The 23,314-nt window shown below is 45.5% G+C and overlaps 1 protein-coding gene across 1 annotated transcript in view; it reads right to left on the reverse strand.

Moving 5' to 3' along the window:
• The window catches only part of SMC1B (structural maintenance of chromosomes 1B), a 1,336,696-nt gene that overhangs the window by 1,188,142 nt on the left and 125,240 nt on the right, over positions 1–23,314 (reverse strand). Inside the window, exon 3 of the mRNA XM_030213853.1 lies at positions 15,582–15,694. Within this exon, the coding sequence (XP_030069713.1) occupies positions 15,582–15,694 (113 nt within the window). The remainder of the gene's footprint in view (positions 1–15,581; positions 15,695–23,314) is intronic.

Below are 23,314 nucleotides of genomic sequence, written 5' to 3' on the forward strand. Positions count from 1 at the left end.
TAAGGTCCTTTCTAATAGGTTAGATGAAGTGTTATCAGACCTGATACATCCGGATCAGGTGGGTTTTGTCCCCCATAGGCAGGCTATGGATCATGTTCAACACATGATCAACTTGCTCCATGTCACCCACTCAGATACGCATTTGGTCTGTCTCCTAGGTTTGGATGCTGAAAAGGCTTTCGACCCTGTTCACTGGCCGTTCATGTTCAGGGTGTTGGAGGTTATGGGGTTCGGCCCCGACTTTAGAGGACGGATTCAGGCTTTGTATGCCTCGCCCCGAGCCTGTGTCCGTGTTAATGGGGGCACCTCCCCAATGTTTTCTCTTACTAGAGGTACGCGTCAGGGGTGTCCCTTTCGCTGATGTTATTTGCCTTAGTTATGGAGCCCCTTGCCATAGCAATACCTGCTAATCCAAATATTTTGGGCATTACGGTGGGTGGTCGAGAGTATAAATTAGCCTTATTTGCAGATGTTGTCCTGCTCTCTTTGACCAAACCTTTGATTTCCCTGCCTAATCTTGTGAAGCTTTTGAGTGAAACTCCTTGGCCTCTGGCTTCAAACTTAATATGACCAAATGTGAAGCTTTGGCTATAGGGATCCCTTCTTCCACACTGAGCTCTATCAAGGACTCCTTTTCCTTTTGATGGGTTACTAATGGAATTAGATACCTAGGGGTTATGTTAACCCCTAGGCTTTCTGATCTGTTCTCTGCTAACTATCCCCCTCTTCTGCGGGGGATACATATGGAGGCTTGGGGTACATATGAACTGTCCTGGTTTGGTAGAATTGCTACTTTGAAGATGAACATTTTGCCTCCTCTGATGTATTTTTTCCAGGACCTCCCTATCCAACTGGCGTGGGGTACATAAGTACATAAGCACTGCCAAGCTGGGAAAAGACCAAAGGTCCATCAAGCCCAGCACTCTGTCTCAGACAGCGGCCAATCCAGGCCCCAGGAACCTGGCAAAAACCCAGAATTTAATAACGATCAATGGACTTTTCCTTCAGGAATCTGTCCAGACCCCCTTTAAACTCAGCAAGGCCAGCTGCCGTCACTACCTTCTCCGGCAATGAGTTCCAGAGTCTAACCACACGCTGAGTAAAGAAAAACTTTCTCCAATTTGTTTTAAACCTACCACATTCTAATTTCATCTTGTGTCCCCTAGTTCTATTATTGTTAGAAAGCGTAAACAAACGCTTCACATCTGTCCGCTCTACCCCACTCATTATTTTGTAGACCTCTATCATATCACCCCTCAGCCGCCTTTTCCCCAGGCTAAAGAGTCCTAGCCGTCTTAACCTCTCCTCATAAGGTAGTCGTCCCATCCCTTTTATCATTTTCGTCGCCCTTCTCTGCACCTTCTCCAATTCCTTTATATCTTTTTTGAGATGAGGCGACCAGAACTGAACACAATACTCCAGGTGCGGTCGCACCATGGAGCGATATAACGGCATTATAACATCCTCATGCTTGTTTTCCATCCCTTTTCTAATAATACTCAACATTCTGTTCGCCTTCTTAGCCGCCGCAGCACATTGAGCTGAAGATTTCAACGTTCTATCCACGATGACGCCCAGATCCCTTTCTCGGTCCGTAACTCTTAAAGCGGAACCTTGCATGACATAGCCGTAATTTGGGTTCCTCCTTTCCACGTGCATCACTTTGAACTTGTCAACGTTGAACTTCATCTGCCATTTGGACGCCCAATCCCCCAGTCTCACGAGGTCCTCTTGTAATCTTTCACACTCCTCCCGCGACGAGACGACCCTGGATAACTTTGTGTCATCTGCGAATTTAATTACCTCACTAGTTGCTCCCATCTCAAGGTCATTTATAAATATGTTAAAAAGCAGCGGTTCCAGCACAGACCCCTGAGGGACCCCACTATACCCTTCTCCATCGAGAACACTGACCATTCAACCCCACTCTCTGCTTCCTGTCTTTTAACCAGCTCTTAATCCATAATAATACACTGCCTCCGATCCCATGACTCTCCAGTTTCCTTTGGAGTCTTTCATGAGGCACTTTGTCAAACGCCTTCTGAAAATCTAGATATACAATACCCACCGGCTCCCCTTTGTCCACATGCTTGTTCACCCCCTCGAAAAAATGCAGTAGATTTGTGAGGCAAGACTTCCCTTCACTAAATCCGTGCTGACTTTGTCTCAGCAGCCCATGCTTTTGTACGTGCTCTGTAATTTTATTCTTAATAATAGCCTCCACCATTTTTCCCGGCATCGACGTCAGACTCACCGGTCTATAATTTCCCGGATCTCCTCTGGAACCCTTTTTAAAAATCGGCGTTACACTGGCCACCCTCCAATCTTCCGGTACCACACCTGATTTTAGGGATAAATTGCATATTACTAACAGCAGCTCCACAAGTTCATTTTTCAGCTCTATTAATACTCTGGGATGAATACCATCCAGACCCGGCGATTTACTACTTTTCAGTTTGCAGAACTGCCCCATTACATCCTCCAAGTTTACAGAGAAATCATTTAGTCTTTCCGACTCGTCCGCTTCAAATACCTTTTCCCGCACCGGTATCCCTCCCAAATCCTCCTCGGTGAAGGGCCGACAGCTGTGCGCTTGCTCAGAGGAAGGGGTGCTCCACCCAAGGGGGGTGTGTTCTACCCCAAATGATAACTAAGGTAGGTAAGCTACTGACTGGTAGACCAGTTCAATAACTTAGGGTTAGCTGTATAAAAGTTCTGAGGCACCAACTTTGATTTTGGGAATCCATGGCCGCACGCATCTAAGAGCAGTTGTAGCCCTCACTTTGCTATTAACTATGCCTAAAAGACGAGGCCGAGCAGCACCCTGAGCCCCCCCCCCCCCCCAACAGTCCCATTACCTGTTGGTCCGATGGATCATTTTTTGAGGACTCAGGGGTCTGGACAGGAGGTCGGGAGCGGTCCCATAGTGGACGCCGGCTTGATGGAGGAACATTCGGCGTCTTCTGGGCTTGAAACAACATTGAGCCCCGACAGCAGAGCTCCTCCCCCGCAACCGCAGAGAACCAGTTCTCCCCTCTTGGGTTGGGATCGACAGGGCTGCCACCAGGGAGCGGATTAGGCCCAGAATCGAGTGGGGCTCTATCACATCGGAGTGAGACTGGTGTAGAGGGGCTGTCCACATCCTTAGAGAGAGCGACTCTGCGAGACTGAAATCGGGTGTACAAGGCACAGAACAGGAGAAGGTAACTGAATCAACGGTGATAATTCCCCCAGCACTTTTTGCAAAACCAACAGAGGTAACTTTAGATTCATTGTGGGACTTAGTTTCCCAATTAGGACAAACTTTTCTTTTGCAAGCTAATAACGTTTCACGGAGAATTTCCTTGATTGAATAGAGAATGGATAAAAGTGATACTGAAATTAAAACCTTGACTGAATGAGTAGAACGAGTTGAAAAGAACTCAATAAATATAGAAAATATACAAACATCAATGGTTAAAAACATTTCAAATTAAAGAAACATCTGAAATATTTGAAAATTATATGAGGAATCACAATCTTTGTTTTATTAATTTTCCAAGGGTCACAATGGTGAAACCATTGGAAATGTTAAAACGTTATTTGCAAGATATAATAGGAATACCTAAAGAGAACTTACCTCCTTTAAGTATATTATTTGCCAAGGAAGATATCAGACCAGCAACAACAAAATTCCCCTGAGGTATCAGCTTTACTGGACACCTCGGAGTCAGAATTAGCCACGGCGGCTACATTGGTAGCAACCGTGGCTTTGTTACCGGATAAGCAGTGGTTATTTCGTATGTTACTACTACTACTTTCTTCCTCAAAATGTACCACCTGTTCCTCTGATCCCATTCCCACCCACCTTCTTAATGCCATCTCACCTGCTCTTATTCCTTTTATCTGTCACATTCTCAACCTCTCACTTTCCACTGCAACTGTCACTACTGCCTTTAAACATGCTATGGTCACACCTCTCCTTAAGAAGCCTTCACTCGACCCTACTTGTCCCTCTAATTACCGACCCATCTCCCTCCTCCCTTTTCTCTCCAAATTACTTGAGCGTGCTGTTCACCACCGCTGCCTTGATTTTCTCTCCTCACATGCTATTCTTGACCCACTACAATCTGGTTTTCGCCCTCTCCACTCAACCAAAACTGCGCTTACTAAAGTCTCCAATGACCTATTACTGGCTAAATCCAGAGGCCAATATTCCATCCTCATTCTTCTTGATCTTTCCGCTGCTTTTGACACTGTCGATCACAGCATACTTCTCGATACTCTGTCCTCACTTGGATTCCAGGGCTCTGTCCTTTCCTGGTTCTCTTCCTACCTCTCCCTCCACACCTTTAGTGTTCACTCTGGTGGATCCTCTTCTACTTCTATCCCTCTGCCTGTCGGCGTACCTCAGGGTTCTGTTCTTGGTCCCCTCCTCTTTTCTATCTACACTTCTTCCCTTGGTTCATTAATCTCATCCCATGGCTTTTCCTGCCATCTCTATGCTGATGACTCCCAAATCTACCTTTCTACCCCTGATACCTCACCTTGCATCCCAACCAAAGTTTCAGCGTGCTTGTCTGACATTGCTGTCTGGATGTCTTAACGCCACCTGAAATTAAACATGACCAAAACCGAGCTTCTCATTTTTCCCCCCAAACCCACCTCCCCACTCCCCCCGTTTTCTATTTCTGTTGATGGCTCTCTCATTCTCCCTGTCTCCTCAGCTTGAAACCTTTCCTGTACAAAGGATGAGAAAGTAAGACTCTCAGGTGGAGACGTCCTTACTTCAATCGGTGGAGTAGGATCACAGGGAAGCCCACAGGACTCTTCCTCTGAAAAATACCTGGCATCTTCCTCTTCTCCCCATGAACGCTCCTCTTTGGTATCGGACAGAAACTACCTAAGAGCAGCCCAAACCCGAGCCTGCCTCGACTTCAAGGATCGACGACCTCGTGGGGGATGTCAAGAAGTCAACCCCTGCCTGGACTCTGGTGAAGCTTCCTCCACCGACGTCGAGGGAGAGTCAACCTGGGTGGCAAGCGGCAACGAGGGCGGGGACCTCCTCACAGGTGTTGGCTCAGATGCTGTCTCCGCAGTTGGTATGGGAGGCGCAAGCATCCCCAACACCGAGGCAGAATGACGAAGCAACCCTTCCAGAAGCTCTGGAAGAAGGGCCCTGATGCGCTCATCGAGAGCTGTCATCGGAAAAGGCTGGGAGGCCAGAATCTGAGGGGGCATGAGAGCCGGTACCAGGCTGCCAGACGACCGACGCATCGGCACCTCCTGAATGGAGGGTGAGCGATCCTCCCGGCGCCGACGCTTCTCGGGTGCCAACTCCCTCGACTCCCCGGAGCTCTCGGTACCATGCCTGGAAGGAGATCGATGACGATGCTTCTTCGCCTTCACTCGATGCAGCAGTCTTTCGGCAGCCATTACCTAGGCTATCGGTGTCGCTGCTTCCCTCGACGTCGACGACCTCGGTACCAATGTCGACGTCAAAGGACCAGACCATCAGAAAAAAGTCTCTCGCGCTGAGCCTCTTGAGCCACCTGGGTCCTTTTCTTCATTAACTTACACAACTTACAGGCAGCTGGAAGATGATCGGGCCCAAGACACTGGAAGCACCACGCGTGGGGGACGGTACCCGAGATGGTCCGGTTGCAGCGAGTACAGCATTTGAAGCCGCTAGGAGTCTTTGATGACATGGGCGGGAAAATAACGTCCGCGAAATCAAAAGGCTCGATTGTGCCAATTAAAAAGGCACAAAAAAGACGTAGCCGAGCAGCCTAAAGGCGGCCACAACGAAAAAAGAAAGGAAACTTGAAAAAATGAGGAAAAAAACTAAAAAATAAATAAGCGAAAAAAACTTTTAAAAAATATTTTACTTGAGGAAGTAAAGAAAAAGAGGTAAAAAGGGTGCGATAAACGTGAAAAAAGCGGTCTCCTGAGAGAAACACAAAAGAGTAGCGGCAAGCACAACTCTCTCGAGGCGCGGAAGGAAAAGAACTAATAGCTTCACATTCACATCGTGGAATGCGTGGTGGGACGACCCAAGTGACGGAACTTTCGGGAAAGTTCCAGAGTTTTGAAAGTTTTCTTCTGTCTCCTGGGCCGTCGCGGACGACAACGACCCACATGTAAGAATATTGAGCCTGCTTGTCCTCGGAGAAAAAGAAACAGCAACCTCCAAATCTAAATTCACCGCCTTACAAAATCCAAAATGCGGGCTCCTTTAAACTCTTTTGTCAAACTTTATAATTTGTGAAGATAAGCACTTTAATTCTTACCAGAACTGAAAATCCACACTGTCATGTTATTTCTATGTTTGCCACAAGATTATGTTTTGTTACTTATTCCATTTATCAAAGTTCACAAACTGTTTGTGATCATTCTTACTGTACTTCAAATGTACATAAGTACCGCCGTACTTGGAAAAGACTAAGGGTCCATCAAGCCCAGCATCCTGTCTCCGACAGCGGCCAATCCAGGCTTCAAGAACCCAGCAAACCGCCCCCCCCCCCAAAAAAAAAAAAAAAAAAAATTTTTTTTTTAATAATGTTCAATGGACTTTTCCCTCAGGAATCTGTCCAAACCCCCTTTAAATTCCGTAAGGCCAGCTGCTGTCACTACATTCTCCGGCAATGAGTTCCAGAGTCTAACTACACGCTGAGTAAAGAAAAACTTTCTATTTGTTTTAAATCTACCATATTCTAGCTTCATCTTATATCCCCTGGTTTTGTTGTTGTTTGAAAGTGTAAACATCTGTCCGCTCTACTCCGCTCATTATCTTGTAAACTTCTATCATATCACCCCTCAGCCGCCTTTTCTCCAAGCTGAAGAGTCCTAACCTTCTCAGCCTTTCCTCATAGGGAAGTCGTTCCATTCCCTTTATCATTTTTGTCGCCCTTTCCTGCACCTTTTCTAATTCCTTTATATCTTTTTTTAGATGCGGTGACTAGAATTGGACACAATACTCGAGGTACGGTTGCACCATGGAGCGATACAACGGCATTATAACATCCTCGTGTTTGTTTTCCATCCCTTTCCTAATAATGCTCAACATTCTGTGCGCTTTTTTAGCCGCTGCAGCACACTGAGCAGAAGTTTTTAACATCTTATCAACGATGACTCCCAGATCCCTTTCTAGGTCCATAACTCCTAACGTGGAACCTTGCATGACATAGCTGTAATTCGGGTTCCTTTTACCCACATGCATCACTTTGCACTTGTCAACACTGAGCTTCATGTGCCACTTGCACGCCCAATCCTCCAGTCTCGCGAGGTCCTCCTGAGGACTCCTCCTCACACTCCTCCTGCGACTTGACGACCCTGAATAATTTTCAGTCATCTGCGAATTTAATTACCTCACTAGTTACTCCCATCTCTAGGTCATTTATAAATATGTTAAAAAGCAGCAGTCCCAGCACAGACCCCTGCAGGACCCCATTAACTACCCTTCTCCACTGAGAATATTGACCACTCAACCCTACTCTTTGCTTCCTATCTTTCAACCAGCTCTTAATCCATAGTAATACCCTACCTCCGATCCCATGACTCTCCAGTTTCCTTTGGAGTCTATCATGAGGCACTTTGTCAAACGCCTTTTGAAAATCCAGATACACAATATCCACCAGCTCCCCATTGTCCACACGTTTGTTGACCCCCTAAAATAAATGCAGTAGATTGGTGAGGCAAGACTTCCCTTCACTAAATCCGTGCTGACTTTGTCTCATCAGCCCATGTTTTTGTATGTGCTCTGTATTTTTATTCTTGATAATAGCCTCTACCATTTTGCCCGGTACCAACGTCAGACTCACCGGTCTATAATTTCCCGGATCTCCTCAGGAATCTTTTTTAAAAATCGGCGTAACATTGGCTACCCTCCAGTCTTCCTGTGTCACGCTTGATTTTAGGGATAGATTGCATATTACTAACTGTAGCTCTACAAGTTCATTTTTCAGTTCTATTAATACGGGAAAATTAGGTTCTTACCTTGGTAATTTTCTTTCCTTTAATCACAGCAGATGAATCCATTAACTGAGGGTTGTATCCACTTCCAGCAGGTGGAGATAGAGAACCCTGAAAGCACATGGTGTTCCAGGATGCCCAATCCCCTCTGCCTTCAGTATATGAAACTTCCAAAGCAGAGTGAATAAAAAGGGCAATATAACATAAACCGGGGCAATAACCAAACAAAAGAGGGACGTTATCAACCTCCTGCAATAAAATCAGCATGTAGAAACTCTGATAGCTTGTCTTCAAGTACTCCTGATGAGGCACAATGTCTGTATTCAACATCTGTACAAAAACTAAAGTCAGTCAGGGAGGGATCACGGATTCATCTGCTGTGACTAAAGGAAAGAAAATTATCAAGGTAAGAACCTAATTTTCCCTTCCTTGTCATCAATAGCAGATGAATCCATTAACTGATGGGACATACCAAAGCACTCCCTAAATAGGGTGGGAACAGGGAACTTCGCGAGCAAGCACTTGCGCTCCAAAATGCACATCCTGTCGCGCTGCCACATACAGCCTGTAATGCCACATGAAAGAGAGCTGAGAAGCCCAGGTAGCCGAACAACAGATCTCCTGAAGAGAAAAAACACCTGTTTCAGCCCACGAAGAGGACATTGCCCTTGTAGAGTGCACTTTAAACGCTTCAGGTGGCGACCGCCCTGAAAGCATATAAGCCGGAAAAATGAGTTCCTTAAGCCATCAGGCTATAGTGGCCTTAGATGCCGGAAACGCCCATCGAGAACCTGCCAACAGAACAAATAAATGATCAGAATTCCTAAACTCATTTGACATCTGCAGATACTGCCACAGAGCCCTGCGGACATCCAAAAGGCGCAATTTCCCAAAGGAGTCTGGAAACTCCTCCTTAGAGCAGGAAGGAAGGAAGGAAGGAAGAAAGATGGGCTGGTTGAGGTGAAAAACTGAAACCACCTTAGGCAGAAAAGAAGGACCATATGAACAGTTACCCCAGATTCCGAGAACTGCAGAAAAGGATCCCGACAGGAAAGAGCCTGAAGCTCAGACACTCTTCTAGCCAATGTCACTGCCACTAAGAAAACTGTCTTGAGAGTCACATCCTTCTCAGAAGCCTGTTTAAGAGACTCAAACGGAGATCACTGGAGTGCCTTCAACACGAGCCCCAGGTTCCAAGCCGAACAAGGCGACCGCAAAGGAGGACGGAGATGAAGCGCCCCTCTGAGAAAACAGAGGATATCCGGATGAGCAGCAAGGGACAATCCGGAGATTTTTTCCCAGGAAGCAGGCCAACGCTGCCACTTGAACTCAAAGGGAATTGTAGGCCAGGCCCTTTTATTTATTTATTTATTGCATTTGTATCCCACATTATCCCACCTCTTTGCAGGCTCAATGTGGCTTATGTAGTTTTGTTATGACATTGTCATTCCAGAATATCAGATACAGTTAGTAGTGTACAGAGATTAAGTAGGGAAGAAAGAGGAAGTGATTAGGCGGGTGATTGTAGAAGCGGATTTTCATAGCTGGTTGGGTTTGGAGAGTGGATCAGTGAAGCTATTGGTTCTCGTTGTAGGCCTTGTTGAAGAAGTATGTCTTCAGAGATTTTCGAAAGTTATTTGTTTCGACAACTGATTTTAGGTCTGTGGGTAGAGCATTCCATATCTGCGTGCTCGTGTAAGAGAAGGTAGTGGCATGCATCATCTTGTATTTTAGTCCTTTACAACTGGGGAAGTGCAAAGTGTAGCCCGTCCTGCAAAAAGTCCAGCAAAAGCGAGACTGTCACCAGATTCAGCGAGATAGACTTTTGCGTACACCACACCTCAAAAGTGCGCCAGATCCGAGCATATGTCACAGAGGTAGACCGCATGCGAGCCTGCAGGAGCATGGCAATAACCTTATTAGAATAGCCCTTGTCCCTCAATTGTGCCCTCTCAAGAGCCAGGACGTAAGAACAAAATGGCAAGGATCTTCCATAGTCACCAGACCCTGAACTAACAGGTTCAGAACCCGAGGCAATGGAAGAGGCGCGTCCACCCGCATCTGCCAGAGATCCGGATACCACGGACGCCTTGACCAATCCGCGGCGATGAGAATCACCAATCCTCGGTGCAGACGAATCCGAAGTAGAACTCGCCCTATCAAAGGCCAAGGAGGGAACACATACAGGAGGCCCGAGGGCCAAGGTTGAGCTAGAGCATCCAACCCTGCCAAGCGAGGATCTCGCATTCTGCTGAAAAAGCGAGGGACTTTGGCGTTTACGCTTGACGCCATGAGGACCAAGTCTGGAGTCCCCCATTTGGCACAAATCTGAAAAAAAACTTCGTCTGCCAGTTCCCATTCCGCTGGGTCGATTTGATGTCTGCTGAGGAAATCAGCTTGCACGTTGCACTGACTGGCTATGTGAGCCGCGGACAGCAGCTCTAGGTGGCACACGGCCCAGTCGCAGATCTGAGACGCCTCCGCAGCCAGGGCCCTGCACTGAGTGCCGCCCTGGCAATCGATGTAGGCCACTGCTGTCATGTTGTCCAACAGAACTCGGACAGGAAGACTCTTCAGCGTCCTGTGGAAGGCCAGAAGAGCCTGAAATATCGCTCTCAGTTCCAAGCGATTTATGGACCATCCCGCTTCTGCGGTGGACCACAGACTCTGAGCATAGCGTCCCCGGCAATGAGCTCCCCAGCCCGAAAGGCTGGCATCCGTTATCACCAGACACCAAAAAGGAAGAACCAGTGGTATCCCCTGCCACAGCCTGCTGTCGGAAAGCCACCAATCCATACTGCGCTGGGCCGCAGGAAGCCACCGTAGTCTGCGTTGATATTCCTGGGAAATCGGAGACCATTGCTGAAGCAGATCAAGCTGCAGCGGTCTCATGTGAGCTCTCGCCCAGGGAACCATCTCTATGGTGGCCGTCATCAAACTCAGGAGCTCAACAAAGTCCCAAGCTCGAGGGCGAGGCATCCGCAGGAGCAGGCGGACCTGATTCTGAAGCTTGAGACGCCTGCTGTCGGGAAGAAAAATGAACCCCGAAGCCATGTCAAACCGGACCCCCAAATACTCGAGAGACTGACAGGGGGTCAGGTGACTTTTGGGCATAGTGACTATCCAGCCCAGAGTCTGAAGAACTGTAACAACTCTGGCTATGGCAAGTCGACTCTCGTCTGAAGAATCCACTCTGATGAGCCAGTCATCGAGATAAGGATGAACTCCGATACGCCCTCGCCTGAGAAAGGCAGCCACTACCACCATGACCTTGGAAAAAGTCTGAGGGGCAGTCGCCAGGCCGAAAGGCAAAGCGCGAATCTGGAAATGTTGGCTCAATACCGCAAACCGGAGAAACTACTGATGCGGCGGCCAGATAGGAATATGCAAGTACGCTCCTTGAGGTCCAGAGACGTGAGAAACTCTCCTGGCTGTACCCCCGAAATGACAGAGCACAGGGTTTCCATGCGGAAGTGTCGCACTTCTATGGCCTCGTTGACTCTGTGTAAGTCGAGAATAGGTCTGAACGACCCGCCTTTTCGAGGCAACACAAAATAGGTAGAGTAGCAACCGCAGCCACGTTTAGCGGGAGGAACCGGAACCACAGCTCCGAGCTTCAGCAACACCTGCAAGGTCTCGTATACTGCCGCCTGCTTCATGGCAGTGCCGCATCGGGACTCCAAAAACGTGTCAACTACTGGGACGGCAAATTCTAGCCGGTAACCTTCTCTGATCAGGTCTAGGACCCATTGATCCGAAGTAATCTTGGTCCACTCCTCGAAAAGAGGGAGAGACGACCCCCTACTGTGGGAACCGATGAGTGGACCGGTGCCCCATCTTTGTGGAGTACGCCCCTGAACTGGACGTTGCCTGGCCGCCGCCGCACGTTTGTCCGAACGAAAGGCGTTCCTCTGCTGGAAACGGGTACGTTGACCAAACCCCACAGAGTGCCCCGGGCGATACCTGCGAGCTTCGCGAAAACGTGGCCTGGAAGAGGAGGACAAAGAAGGAATTTTGGAAGAAGGCCTCGGCCTATCCTCAGGCAACCGTTGGGACTAGAGTCCCCTAGGTCCTTAACAATCTTCTCCAAATCCTCCCCAAATAAAAGAAGACCCCGAAAGGGTAACCTCACCAGCCTTTGTTTAGAGGCCAAGTCAACCACTCAATGCCGGAGCCAAAGAAGGCGGCGGGCAGCAAATGCCACAGACATCTGCTTAGCCGAAGCTCTGACCAGATCATAAAGGGCATCAGCCAAAAAAGACAGGACAGACTCCATATGCAGGCCGACCTCAGCGAGGGAACCCGCTCCATTGGCAGGCTGCTCAACCGCCTGCTGCAACCCGGAAAGGCAGCCGTGACTAAAGCATCCACTTTAGGCATCCCAAAGAGGGTCAACTGACTTTCCCTCAGGGGGTAAAGATGACACTTAGCCTTGGCCACCTTCAAGGGACCATCAGGGTCAGACCATTGAGCTGAAATAAGCTCTTGGATGGAAGCAAGCACGGGAAAATCCTGCGAAGGCTTCTTAGTGCTAGCCATCCTAGGATTAATAGAAGTGGCAGCGCCCTCGTCAGGATCTTCAATACAAAGGGCCTGTAAGGCATCAGAAAAGAGAGCTGATAGCTCTTCACGTTGGAAAATTCAAACCGCTTTAGGGTCATCCAACTCCTGTGGCAAGCAGCCACCCTCATCTGGATCATCAGTCCGTGAGGGCCTGCCAGACCCCTCAGACTCCCTGAAACTAGACCACGGGGGAGAACAGAGTGAAGAGTCCCCCTCAGACGGGGTATTCACTCGTCTAAGCTTAGCGTCAGCCAAAAGCTAGGGGGAAGAAATAAAGTCTCCAGCAGACGCTGGGCTATAAAGAACCGGAGGCAACCCAGACCAACAGGAAATGTCAGGAGCCTCAGGCAGTGCTCTTTTTAACATAAAAGCCTTATGCATCAGCAGCACAAATTCAGGGGAGAAAAACTCACCCTGTACATCCGCCCCCACATTGGGGGAAGCGGAGGCAAAAGCTCCTCTAGAAACCTCGAAACGAGGCGTCCCCCTGCACTCAGACCCATCCGCAACCGCGAGGGTCGAGTCACGCGGCGCCTCCAAGATGGTGGCCGCTTCCAACTACGGTGGGCAGGAAGAATCATCGCCCGCCATGCTCGTGCCAGCATTAGCATCTACCAAGCAATGGCTAATTTTCAAAATCTCAACGCCAGTCCCAAGTATATCCAACAAGCTTTTCAATTAAATAGGATCCAGCAACAGTCCTTTCAAATCAAACTCTTCACAAAAAACTATTTTTAGGTTTTCAAGGTTTTTTATACTCAAAACATATAGCATTCAAATCACGCATTGACAGTTTTCAAATTACACATTAATACTTTTCATGGTGACCTCAGCGGTGCTCATTGCCAAGAATGTAAACATGGCAATGTAGCTAGCACCCACTTCTTCATCGGTCCACCCGATTTCTTTAATTTTCTACTATCTCTATTATCTCTCTTATCGATTAAATTACTTATCTTTTCTTTTTCAGTATCAGACTACGGGGTTCAACTATAGTCTGGTACTGAAAAAGAAAAGATAAGTAATTTAATCGATAAGAGTGATAAGAGAGATAATAGAGATAGTAGAAAATTAAAGAAATCGGGTGGACCGATGAAGTGGGTGCTAGCTACATTGCCATGTTTACATTCTTGGCAATGAGCACCGCTGAGGTCACCATGAAAAGTATTAATGTGTAATTTGAAAACTGTCAATGCATGATTTGAATGCTATACGTTTTGAGTATAAAAAACCTTGAAAACCTAAAAATATTTTTTTGTGAAGAGTTTGATCTGAAAGGACTGTTGCCGGATCCTATTTAATTGAAAAGCATTAGCATCTAGGCAGCATGTGCTGCAAAGCCCCGCTGCTGATCTGCGTTTCCCACAGTGGGAGCAGCGCTTAACCCCTTCAGCAGCCATCAAATACAGAAAACAAACCTTACCCCGCACGGAGTGCTGTCAGCGGGAACCTCCCCGGAGAAGCTGGGCACCACTCTCACCTCAGGAGACCGAGTCAAACGAGCTGCGGTCAAGCTGCACCGAACCAGGAGCTCAGGAGAAAGCCTCTCTCTGTTTTTTTTGTTTTTTTTAAACTGTGAGGAAAGTTAGAGGCAGGCAGCCACAGAGGAACTCCGGGAGGAGGGGGAATGGGGTAAGGCAGGGACAGGGAAAACCAAGTATGCCTTTAAAATAGGCACCACCAGCCCCAACACCCCCTGCTCTACTGGCAAAGCACAGGAGCCACCCCAGGCAGAAATCCAGGAGCTGAGAAGCGACGTCCACACCTGCTGGGAGATAGAGTTATAATGAAGGCAGAGGGGATTGGGCGTCCTTGAACACCATGTGCTTTCAGTGTTCTCTATCTCCACCTGCTGGTAGGCGGATACAACCCATCAGTTAATGGATTCATCTGCTATTGATGACAAGGAATCTGGGATGAATACCATCATGTCCTGGTGATTTACTACTCTTTAGTTTGCAGAACCGACCCATTACATCCTCCATGTTTACAGAGGATTTGTTTAGTTTCTCCGACTCGCCTGCTTCAAATATGCTTTCCGGCACCGGTGTCCCTCCCAAATCCTCCTCAGTGAAGACCGAAGCGAAGAATTCATTTAATTTCTCTGCTACGGCTCAGTCTTCCCTGATCGCCCCTTTAACACTATTTTCGTCCAGCGGCCCAACCGATTCTTTAGCCGGGTTCCTGCTTTTAATGTATCTTAAAAAAATTTGTACTATGTATTTTCGCTTCTAATGCTAACTTTTTTTCAAAGTCCTTTTTTGCCCTCCTTATCTCCGCTTTGCATTTGGCTTGGCATTCCTTATGTTTTATCTTGTTACTTTCAGTCAGTTCTCTTCTCCACTTTCTGAAGGATTGTTTTTTGGTTCTAATGACATCCTTTACCTTACTGTTTAGCCACGCCGGCTGATGTTTGGTCTTTTTTCCCCTTTTTCTAATACGCGGAATATATTTGTCCTGTATCTCTAGGATTGTGTTTTTAAATAGCATCCACGCCTGATGCAAGTTTTTTACCCTTCGAGCTGCACCTTTCAGTCTTTTTTTCACCGTTTTTCTCATTTTGTCGTAATCACCTTTTCTAAAGTTAAACGCTGGTGTATTTGATTTCCTAAGTTCACTTACTTCAATGCCAATATCAAAACTGATCATATTATGATCACTGTTATGAGCTCCAGTAATGACTAAGTGTAGTATTTTTCCTTCTCTTGTGGGTTCCTGAACCAGCTGTTCCATGAAGCTGTCCTTGATTTCATCAAGAAATTTCACCTCCCTAGCGTGTACCGATGTTACATTAACCCAGTCTATATGTGGATAATTGAAATTACCCATTAATATTACAATGCCCAATTTATTCGCTTCCCTAGTTTCCTTTGACATTGCTGCATCCATCCGCTCGTCCTGGCCAGGCGGATGGTAGTACACTCCTATCACCATCCTTTTCCCCTTTTCACATGTATGAATTTTAAAAAAGGAAATATGTAAAATATATAAACATGAGAAGTGATAGGTGAGTTGAAGCACTCATAACTGCTGCTGCATTCAAATAATGAGCACCTCAAAGAGTTTACCTGAAATACCAGACAATTTCTTGCTTTGACAATTATTCCTATTTTTTCCAGCTCTGCTGTGTATGCTGATCGTCCAACAGTTTTGTCATTAATGCGAAACTCAGTGGATCCTCCTGATAAACATATTTGCAAAAAAATTAAAAAAACAAATAAAATGAAATAAAGAAAGGAACTTTACACACTGTAGCACAGTTTTATTCTTTTATAGCAAAGTTGAATAAGTTCACAGTTCAACACAGTACAAAGCTTCTGGTCAACTGTCAATCTCAGCACATTTCAAGAAAACTGCTTGCAATTTGAAAGTAGTATTCCTGACAGCTGAATATAAAAGTCAACATTTATTTAAAGACAGAGATTAAAAAAGAAAAACACCCAATTTTATCAGAACCAGAAATGCTAATGTACATATACAATGTTAATTTCTCTCATTCATTTTTTTTAAATTAGAAACAAAAAAAGAATTATGTCACATTCTAAGATACATTCCTGTCATCTGTGTGTGATCCTTCCAGAACCAAGTCCCTCATTCAGCCTGCCTCGAATACTTTATGCAGGGCAACAGCCAGATCATTTTACCTTCTGGTTTGCTATATCCCTCAACTTCCAGAGAGACCATATTGTTCATCTACAAAGGTGTAGAGACAAACACAAACCTCCTTACCAATGAAAGGTGAGAGGAAAGAAAGTGCTATGCATATACACTAGCTAACTCTGTTTTTCAGCTCACTTATGGTTTATTATTTTTTATGGTTTATTACTTTTAATATACCGCCTTTCATTATGTAACAGCAAATGGGTATACAATATTTTAAAAATTAGGAAAACTACTACTACTAATCATTTCTATAATGCTACTAGACGTACGCACTGCTGTACACTTGAACATGAAGAGACAGTCCTTGCTCGAAACAGCTTACAATCTAATCAGGACAGACAAACAGGTCAAAAAAGGAATAAGGAAATTACTGAAGTGGGAATGATAAAACATAGATGGGTACTGTACAAGTGAATAGGGGTTAGGAGTTAAAAGCAGCATCAAAGCACGTGACGCGATGCTTGAGGGACGACGCTGAGTTCCGTTCCTCTGAGCCCCTTGACTACTTCCCGGACTATTAACTATGGCGAATTCTAACTACTTTCAAAAATAATAAGCCCCCGTAGCATGGGAACATGGGGAGCGTGTTTCCAGAGGCTGTCGAGTGTGGGGCAAAGGAGAATGAGAGAGGCATGTGCGTGGGAGTGCGATTATAGGGGTAGAGGATGGAGGCTGGGACATCCTCCCCCACTCGATAGAGGAATTTACAACCAAATTGTAGTTAGATCTATATGGTGGATATGGTGCAAATAGTGACATGGAATGTGGGTGGGATTAACTCACCGATTAAACGGACTAAGATTTTGCAACAACTACATAGACATAAAATTGACATAGCCCTATTACAAGAAACCCATCTAAACACAATAGAGCATGCGAAGTTGAGAACCTGGTAGGTGGGAGAGTGCTTGGCAGCTGCATCCCAAGGGAAAAGGGGGGGGGCCATATTGTTTAAAAAGGGAGTGGTGGAGAAGGCACAGATAATAGCAACAGATCCAGAGGGGCGATATATATTGGTTCAGGCAGTCATTAACCAATGCACTGTGTTTATATGTAACTTGTACGCACCCAATCAATATGATAAGAAATTCTATCAGGCTCTGATTTGGTTACTCATGGCTAAATACTATTCCCCTCTGGTGGTGGTGGTGGTGGTGGTGGGGGGGGGGGGGGGGGGGGGGGTCGGGATTTTAACGCGGCCTGGGATCCAATACTAGATCGCTCATCTTTGACCCAAAACTCCACATATTATGCAAACACGGGATTGCTTCGATTAAGTAACTTGTTAGGCCTAGTAGACACATGGAGGGAATTACACCCGTTGGATAAACATTACACCCACCTATCGAGAGCACATGCGACACAAGCACGTATAGATTATTTGTTGGTATCAAAAGCAGCGTTTGGTAGGGTGAGACAGTCCAAAACAGGACCTTATGCTGTGTCTGACCATGCATGGGTGAGGATGGATTGGGCTTTGGGTCCATCCAGGGACTGTAGTTAACAGGTGGAGGTTCCCATTGGAGCTGTATAAAGATTCCAATTTCAAAGAGAAACTGTTGAACACATGGGGAAGCTATAAGTTAACAAATACTGAACATGTGCAGGATCCAGTGCTTTATTGGGAAGCTGCTAAAGCAGTGTTGTGAGGAGAAATCATAAGTAATTCGTCTCATGTACGGAAAGCTCCGGATAATGAGATACTTCGGTTGGGGACACTTTTAAGGAAGATCAGACAGAGGTATGGACAATCACAGGCTGGGGGAGATAGACAACGGTTGATAGATATACAAACAGCATTGAACTCGTTATTACACCAGAGAGCAGTCAAATCACAAACATATTACAGATACCAGTTGTATAAATACGGGAATAAGGCAGGTCGGATGCTGACGAGATTAATAGGATAGCAAAAAGGAATGCACAATATTACTGCTTTACGGAATAGTAACGGTCAGATGGTACATACGGACCAAGATATATGTGAGACGTTTTATAAGTATTATGGTAATCTGTATGGTCAATCTGGGGAAGTAGGACTTGAGGGAAAATTGTACTTGGATAATATTAACCTGCCCACACTTGATAGGAAGGAGGGGGAAACATTGAATGCAGTAATATCAGAAGAGGAAGTGGAGATGATAATCAATCAGAGCCCCTTAATGAAAGCTCCCGGGATGGATGGTTTTAGGGCGGAGTTTTATAAGTTGATGGTGGTAGAGATTATCCCTGCAATAACAAACTCCTTCAACGCATATATAGAAAAAGAGATTGTTCCCTCCTCTTTAGCCCTGGCCCATATAGTAGTATTACCTAAGCCGGGCAGAGATTGCACAAAACCGGAGTCTTATCGGCCTGTATCGCTCCTAAACTTTGAAGCTAAAGTATTCGCCAAATTGATGGCGAACCGTATGGCTCAGGTCCTGCCACATCTGACACATGAGGCACAAGTAGGATTTGTGAAAGGGCATACAGTGGCTAAGAATTAAGGACCATCTTGGCAATTCTGGAGTATAGAGAGCGTACAGATTTCCAGTCACTGCTAGTTAGGTTTGATGCGGAGAAGGCCTTCGACCGGGTACACTGGGAGTTCTTGTTTGCAGGCCTATGGGTTTGTAGGAAGATTTGTATCAGTTATTAAGGCTTTGTATGCCAACCCGCAGGCGATGATATTGGTTAACTGGCGGGAATCTAAGCCTTTTCCAGTGCTCCGAGGAACGAGACAGGGTTGCCCTCTCTCCCCATTACTTGTTGTATTAACATTGGACCCCTTGATCCGGGATATTATGGAGAACTCAGACATACAAGGAGTTCAGATAGGTCCTTATTGTTTTAAGGTAACTGCTTTTGCAGACGACCTATTGGCCCATATAAAATATCCAAAGAACTTGTTACAGGTGCTTTTAGAGGCTTTTAAGGAGTATGGGGATTTTGCGGGATTTCGGCTCAATCTAGAAAAATCAGAAGCTTTGCCGTCGTCAGCAGAAGTAAAGTTCCCTTTGAGGTGGGCTTCTGGCTTGTTTAAATACTTAGGGATTTCCCTGTCTATGGAGACTAAAGGTTTATATAGATTAAATATAACGGCACTACTGGAAGCTACCAGGAAGCAATTGGAAGGATGGAGAGACCTCCCGGTGTCACTATTGGGAAAAGTGGGGTTAATACAAATGGTTATAGTCCCTAGATGGTTGTATGCTCTTCAGAGTTTGTCACTGAAATTACAGCAGAAGGACTTGAAGAAAGCATACAGATTATTTAGTAAATTTTGTTGGGCTGGCAAAAAGCCAAAACTCAGAGTGGATAGGCTGAGTGGTTCTTGAAGTCAAGGCGGTGGGGTGGGGGGGGGGGGGGGGGGGCTGCCAGATTTAAAACAATATAACTGGGCCTGTTTATTAAGACATTTAGGAGATTGGTGTGGGCAAATGCAGGTATATACCCCAACAGATCTAGAAAGGGCTTTTTACGCTCCCCATAATTTTTATTCACTGTTGCACCTATGGAGGGCACAAATGCCGTCGATGCTGAAAGATGGGATACTGTTGCGCCCTATGCAAGAGGCGTGGAGGGTGTTAGTGAATAAAGTAGGGGGCAATGCTGAGGTATCGGACCAGTTATCTTTGACGGGGAATATAGCCTTCCCGGCGGGTAATAATAATCCCATTTTCCAGGTGTGGGAACAGAAAGGGGTGGTTAGGCTGGAAGATCTACTGATAGGAGAGGGACAAATGATAAACCTTGTACAGCTTCAAGGAAGAGTGGGGGAAACGTGGGGCAATCGTTTTGCATATGCACAAATTAGACATTACATGAAGGCATTAGATCAAGCGGGCCTACGGATTTCTTTGGGGACTAAAATCCGAGAATTTTTCCAGGGAATCTTTGATTTAGGACATTCAGCTTAAATCATACATAAAGCTTTGTTGAACGGAGGACAGGACAGAGAGTTCTCCTCTATTAAAAATAAATGAGCAGAATATCTGGGTGTTTCCTTGGGTTCCTGGGATGTGGCCGCCACTATTCTGGGTTTTCCGGTGCTGACTAGCGACGTTAGACTATGAGAATGTGGATTTAGAGTAGTGCTTAGGGCCTATATGACAGGGGCTCAGTTAGCACACATAGGGGCAACAGGGGTACAGATCTGTTCTAAGTGTAAGCAGTTGGCTCATACACTTGCGCATGCTCGTTGGAGTTGCCCGTCAATTAACTCTTTTTGGGAACAAATTAAAAGATTTTTGTGTAGGCTGCTAGCTCAAGATATAGGTGGCTCGGCGAAACAGATGCTTTTGGATATTCCTAGCACCTTTAACACTGTGAACAGACCTGCCGTGCTATTGTGTCATAAATTCGCTTTAGTGGGGAAAAAAGTCATTTTGCAATATTGGACAGTGGCGGAGGAGGAACCAGATCCACCTATTGGCAGCTTGGGAGGCAAAAAATGCCAGAGGGTCACCTAAGATGTGCAAATCTTATCCAGCGATTTGGAATCCATATTTAAAAAACTTAAGCTCCTGAGGGCGTAGTTTTATTCTTAACAGCATGCGTTAAGTTGAAGGAGCACGCCCCTTACATTGAGATGGGGAGGATTTAATATGGACAGCTTCTGGAACCGGGGGGGGGGGGGGGGGGGGGGGAGGAAGGGGGATATAGGGGGAGGGGGGAGGCTAGGAGGGTGGAGGTGGGAGGGGATATGGTTAGGGGGAGTGGGGGGGTGGGAGGGACACTTAGGGTATATTGTTAAGGAAGGTAGAGATTTATATAAATAATTCAATTGTTGGTGCGGAAGCCTAGAATGGTGTTGTTTTGGGATGTGTGGATCCGCAAGGATGTATTGCTTTTGTTAATAAGAATGTTGAGATTTAACCAATCCTTGAAGGTGGGGTGGGCTATAGGTTGGAGTAGGGGAGGGGGAAAATGTTGAAACTTTGACGCTGAGATTATTTGATTTTTGGTTGTTTCTTTTGCTGCTACATCAATAAAAATTGTTGATACATATAGGGAGGGAAGGGGTGGATGGTTAAAAGTGTTACAAGTTTGATGGCAGCCTTTAATATTCTGTCTTTAGAGTGTATGTTTTGATATTTGAATTTTTGTATGCTCATATTGTCGGATATGTTCATTTTGAATTGTCATCAATAAAAATGTTGAAACATTAAAAAAAGCAGCATCAAAAAGGTGGGCTTTTAGCCTACATTTGAAGACTGCCAGAGATGGAGCTAGATGTACTGACTCAGGAAGTCTATTCCAAGCATATGGAACAGCAAGGTAAAAGGAACGGAGTCTGGAGTTGGCAGTGGAGTTGAAGGGTACAGATAAAGGAGATTTACCCAATGAACGGAATTCTCAGGTTGGAGTGTAGGGAGAGATAAGAGTGGAAAGGTACTGAGGAGCTGCAGAGTGAATTGTAAGTCAATAAGAGGAGTTTGAACTGTATGCGGAAAAGAATAGGGAGCCAATGAAGTGACTTGAGCAGAGGGCATAGCAACACTGGCAGAATATAAGTCATGCAGCAGAAGTTTTAACAGACTGAAGGGGAGAGAGATGGCTTAGTGTGAGACCTCTGAGAATCAAGTTGCAATAGTCTAAGCGAGAGGTGATAAGGGTGTGGATAAGGGTTTTGGTAGAGTGCTCAGAAAGGAAAGGATGAATTTTGGTGATATTATAGAGAAAGAAACAACAGGTTTTAGCAGTCTGTTGGATATGTTAGAATTTAAAAAGAAAAAAAGCAAACTATCAGCTAGTCTCCATACCCTTTTCCTCACAGTATTAAAACTTAAATTTTCTGCCACTTCATTAACAGATAATCTCCAGAAGGCACAGTAGGGCCTAGTTAAGTCTTAGAAAAAAAACATAAAAATAAGAGACAGAGAAGCAAACACTATTAACTAGATTCCATAGTGTACAACCCTTTTCCCCATAGTTTTAAACTGAAACTTTCTCCAGAGGTAGAAAGCTAACAGCCATAAAAAGGATACTAGCAATGTTTAAACTGTCCTAAAAGAAAGTTATTTTCTGTTTTTGCCTGCTGGAGAGGTAGCACTGCTACTGACCTGACTTGGTGTTAATTAAGGTGTGAGGAAGTAGAATATTTGCAAAGGTTAGTAAGAGCAATCTGATTACTGAGCTAGCTTCAAAGGGTTTGTTTGAAACAGTCTCCTTAGAATCAAAAATATATAGAGAGGAAAGGTCCCACTTAACTTACTTTCTGAGAAGTTCTGAGAGAAGAGAACATTTCTATAGATAAGTGACATAATTTTATTCTGTGCTTGGTAACTTAAAGATTGGGTTTAAAAGAGGAATTGTAGGATATAGATAAAGAATTTAAAAAAAAAAAGCAAACGTTATTAGCTAGTCTCCATACTTTTCCCCCCTAGTTTTAAAACTTGAATTTTCTGCCACAGCATTAACAAATAGTCTCTAGAAGGCATAGTATGGTCTACTTCAGTCCTTAGAGGAGGGAGGTCTTCTAAAACGAGAGCATCACCATGGTGCAGCTGGAAGTAATCCTATAGCTAGGACCAGCCCACCAAGGGATGCAATATCCTCTCACACAGAGGATATGTCTCTAGGAGCTACTGCCCAGAACAGAAGGCTTAAGACAGCTGATACACTTGGTAATACCATTATTAGGCATGTAGATAGGTAGAAAGCTCAAATCCACAGCCTCCAAGGGTATCATTTTCCGAAGTGCTACCGTTCCATGCACAGGGCCCAAGAGAAAGGCGGAGCTCTGAAGTCTCAATGCGTGAATGAAGCGATGGTGCAGAGAGGAGGGTTTTAGAGTTGAAAGGAACTAGACAACATTTTGGGGAAGGGGGAGTCTATTCCAGAAGGATGGGCTCCACCTTAACCAGGGTGGGACCAGGCTGCTGGAAAAGGCATTTAAAAAGGAGATAGAGAAGCTTTAAACTAGAATCTGGGAGAAAGCTAACAGTTGTTCAAAAACGCATGGTTCACAACCAGGTATCTTTCAAAGATATCACCAAAAAATGGAAGACAGGGAATCCCAATAGCGAGGCTGCAAAAGAGACCATAGTAGATCAGGTGTCCTTAAATAAAAATCAGACAAAAGATTGCAAATTAAAACTGTCAACTACTGAGCAAGATGTAAACAGGAACAATAAACATAGTTTGAAATGTC

The sequence above is a fragment of the Microcaecilia unicolor genome, chromosome 9, assembly GCF_901765095.1.
Source record: "Microcaecilia unicolor chromosome 9, aMicUni1.1, whole genome shotgun sequence".
Lineage (NCBI taxonomy): Eukaryota > Metazoa > Chordata > Amphibia > Gymnophiona > Siphonopidae > Microcaecilia > Microcaecilia unicolor.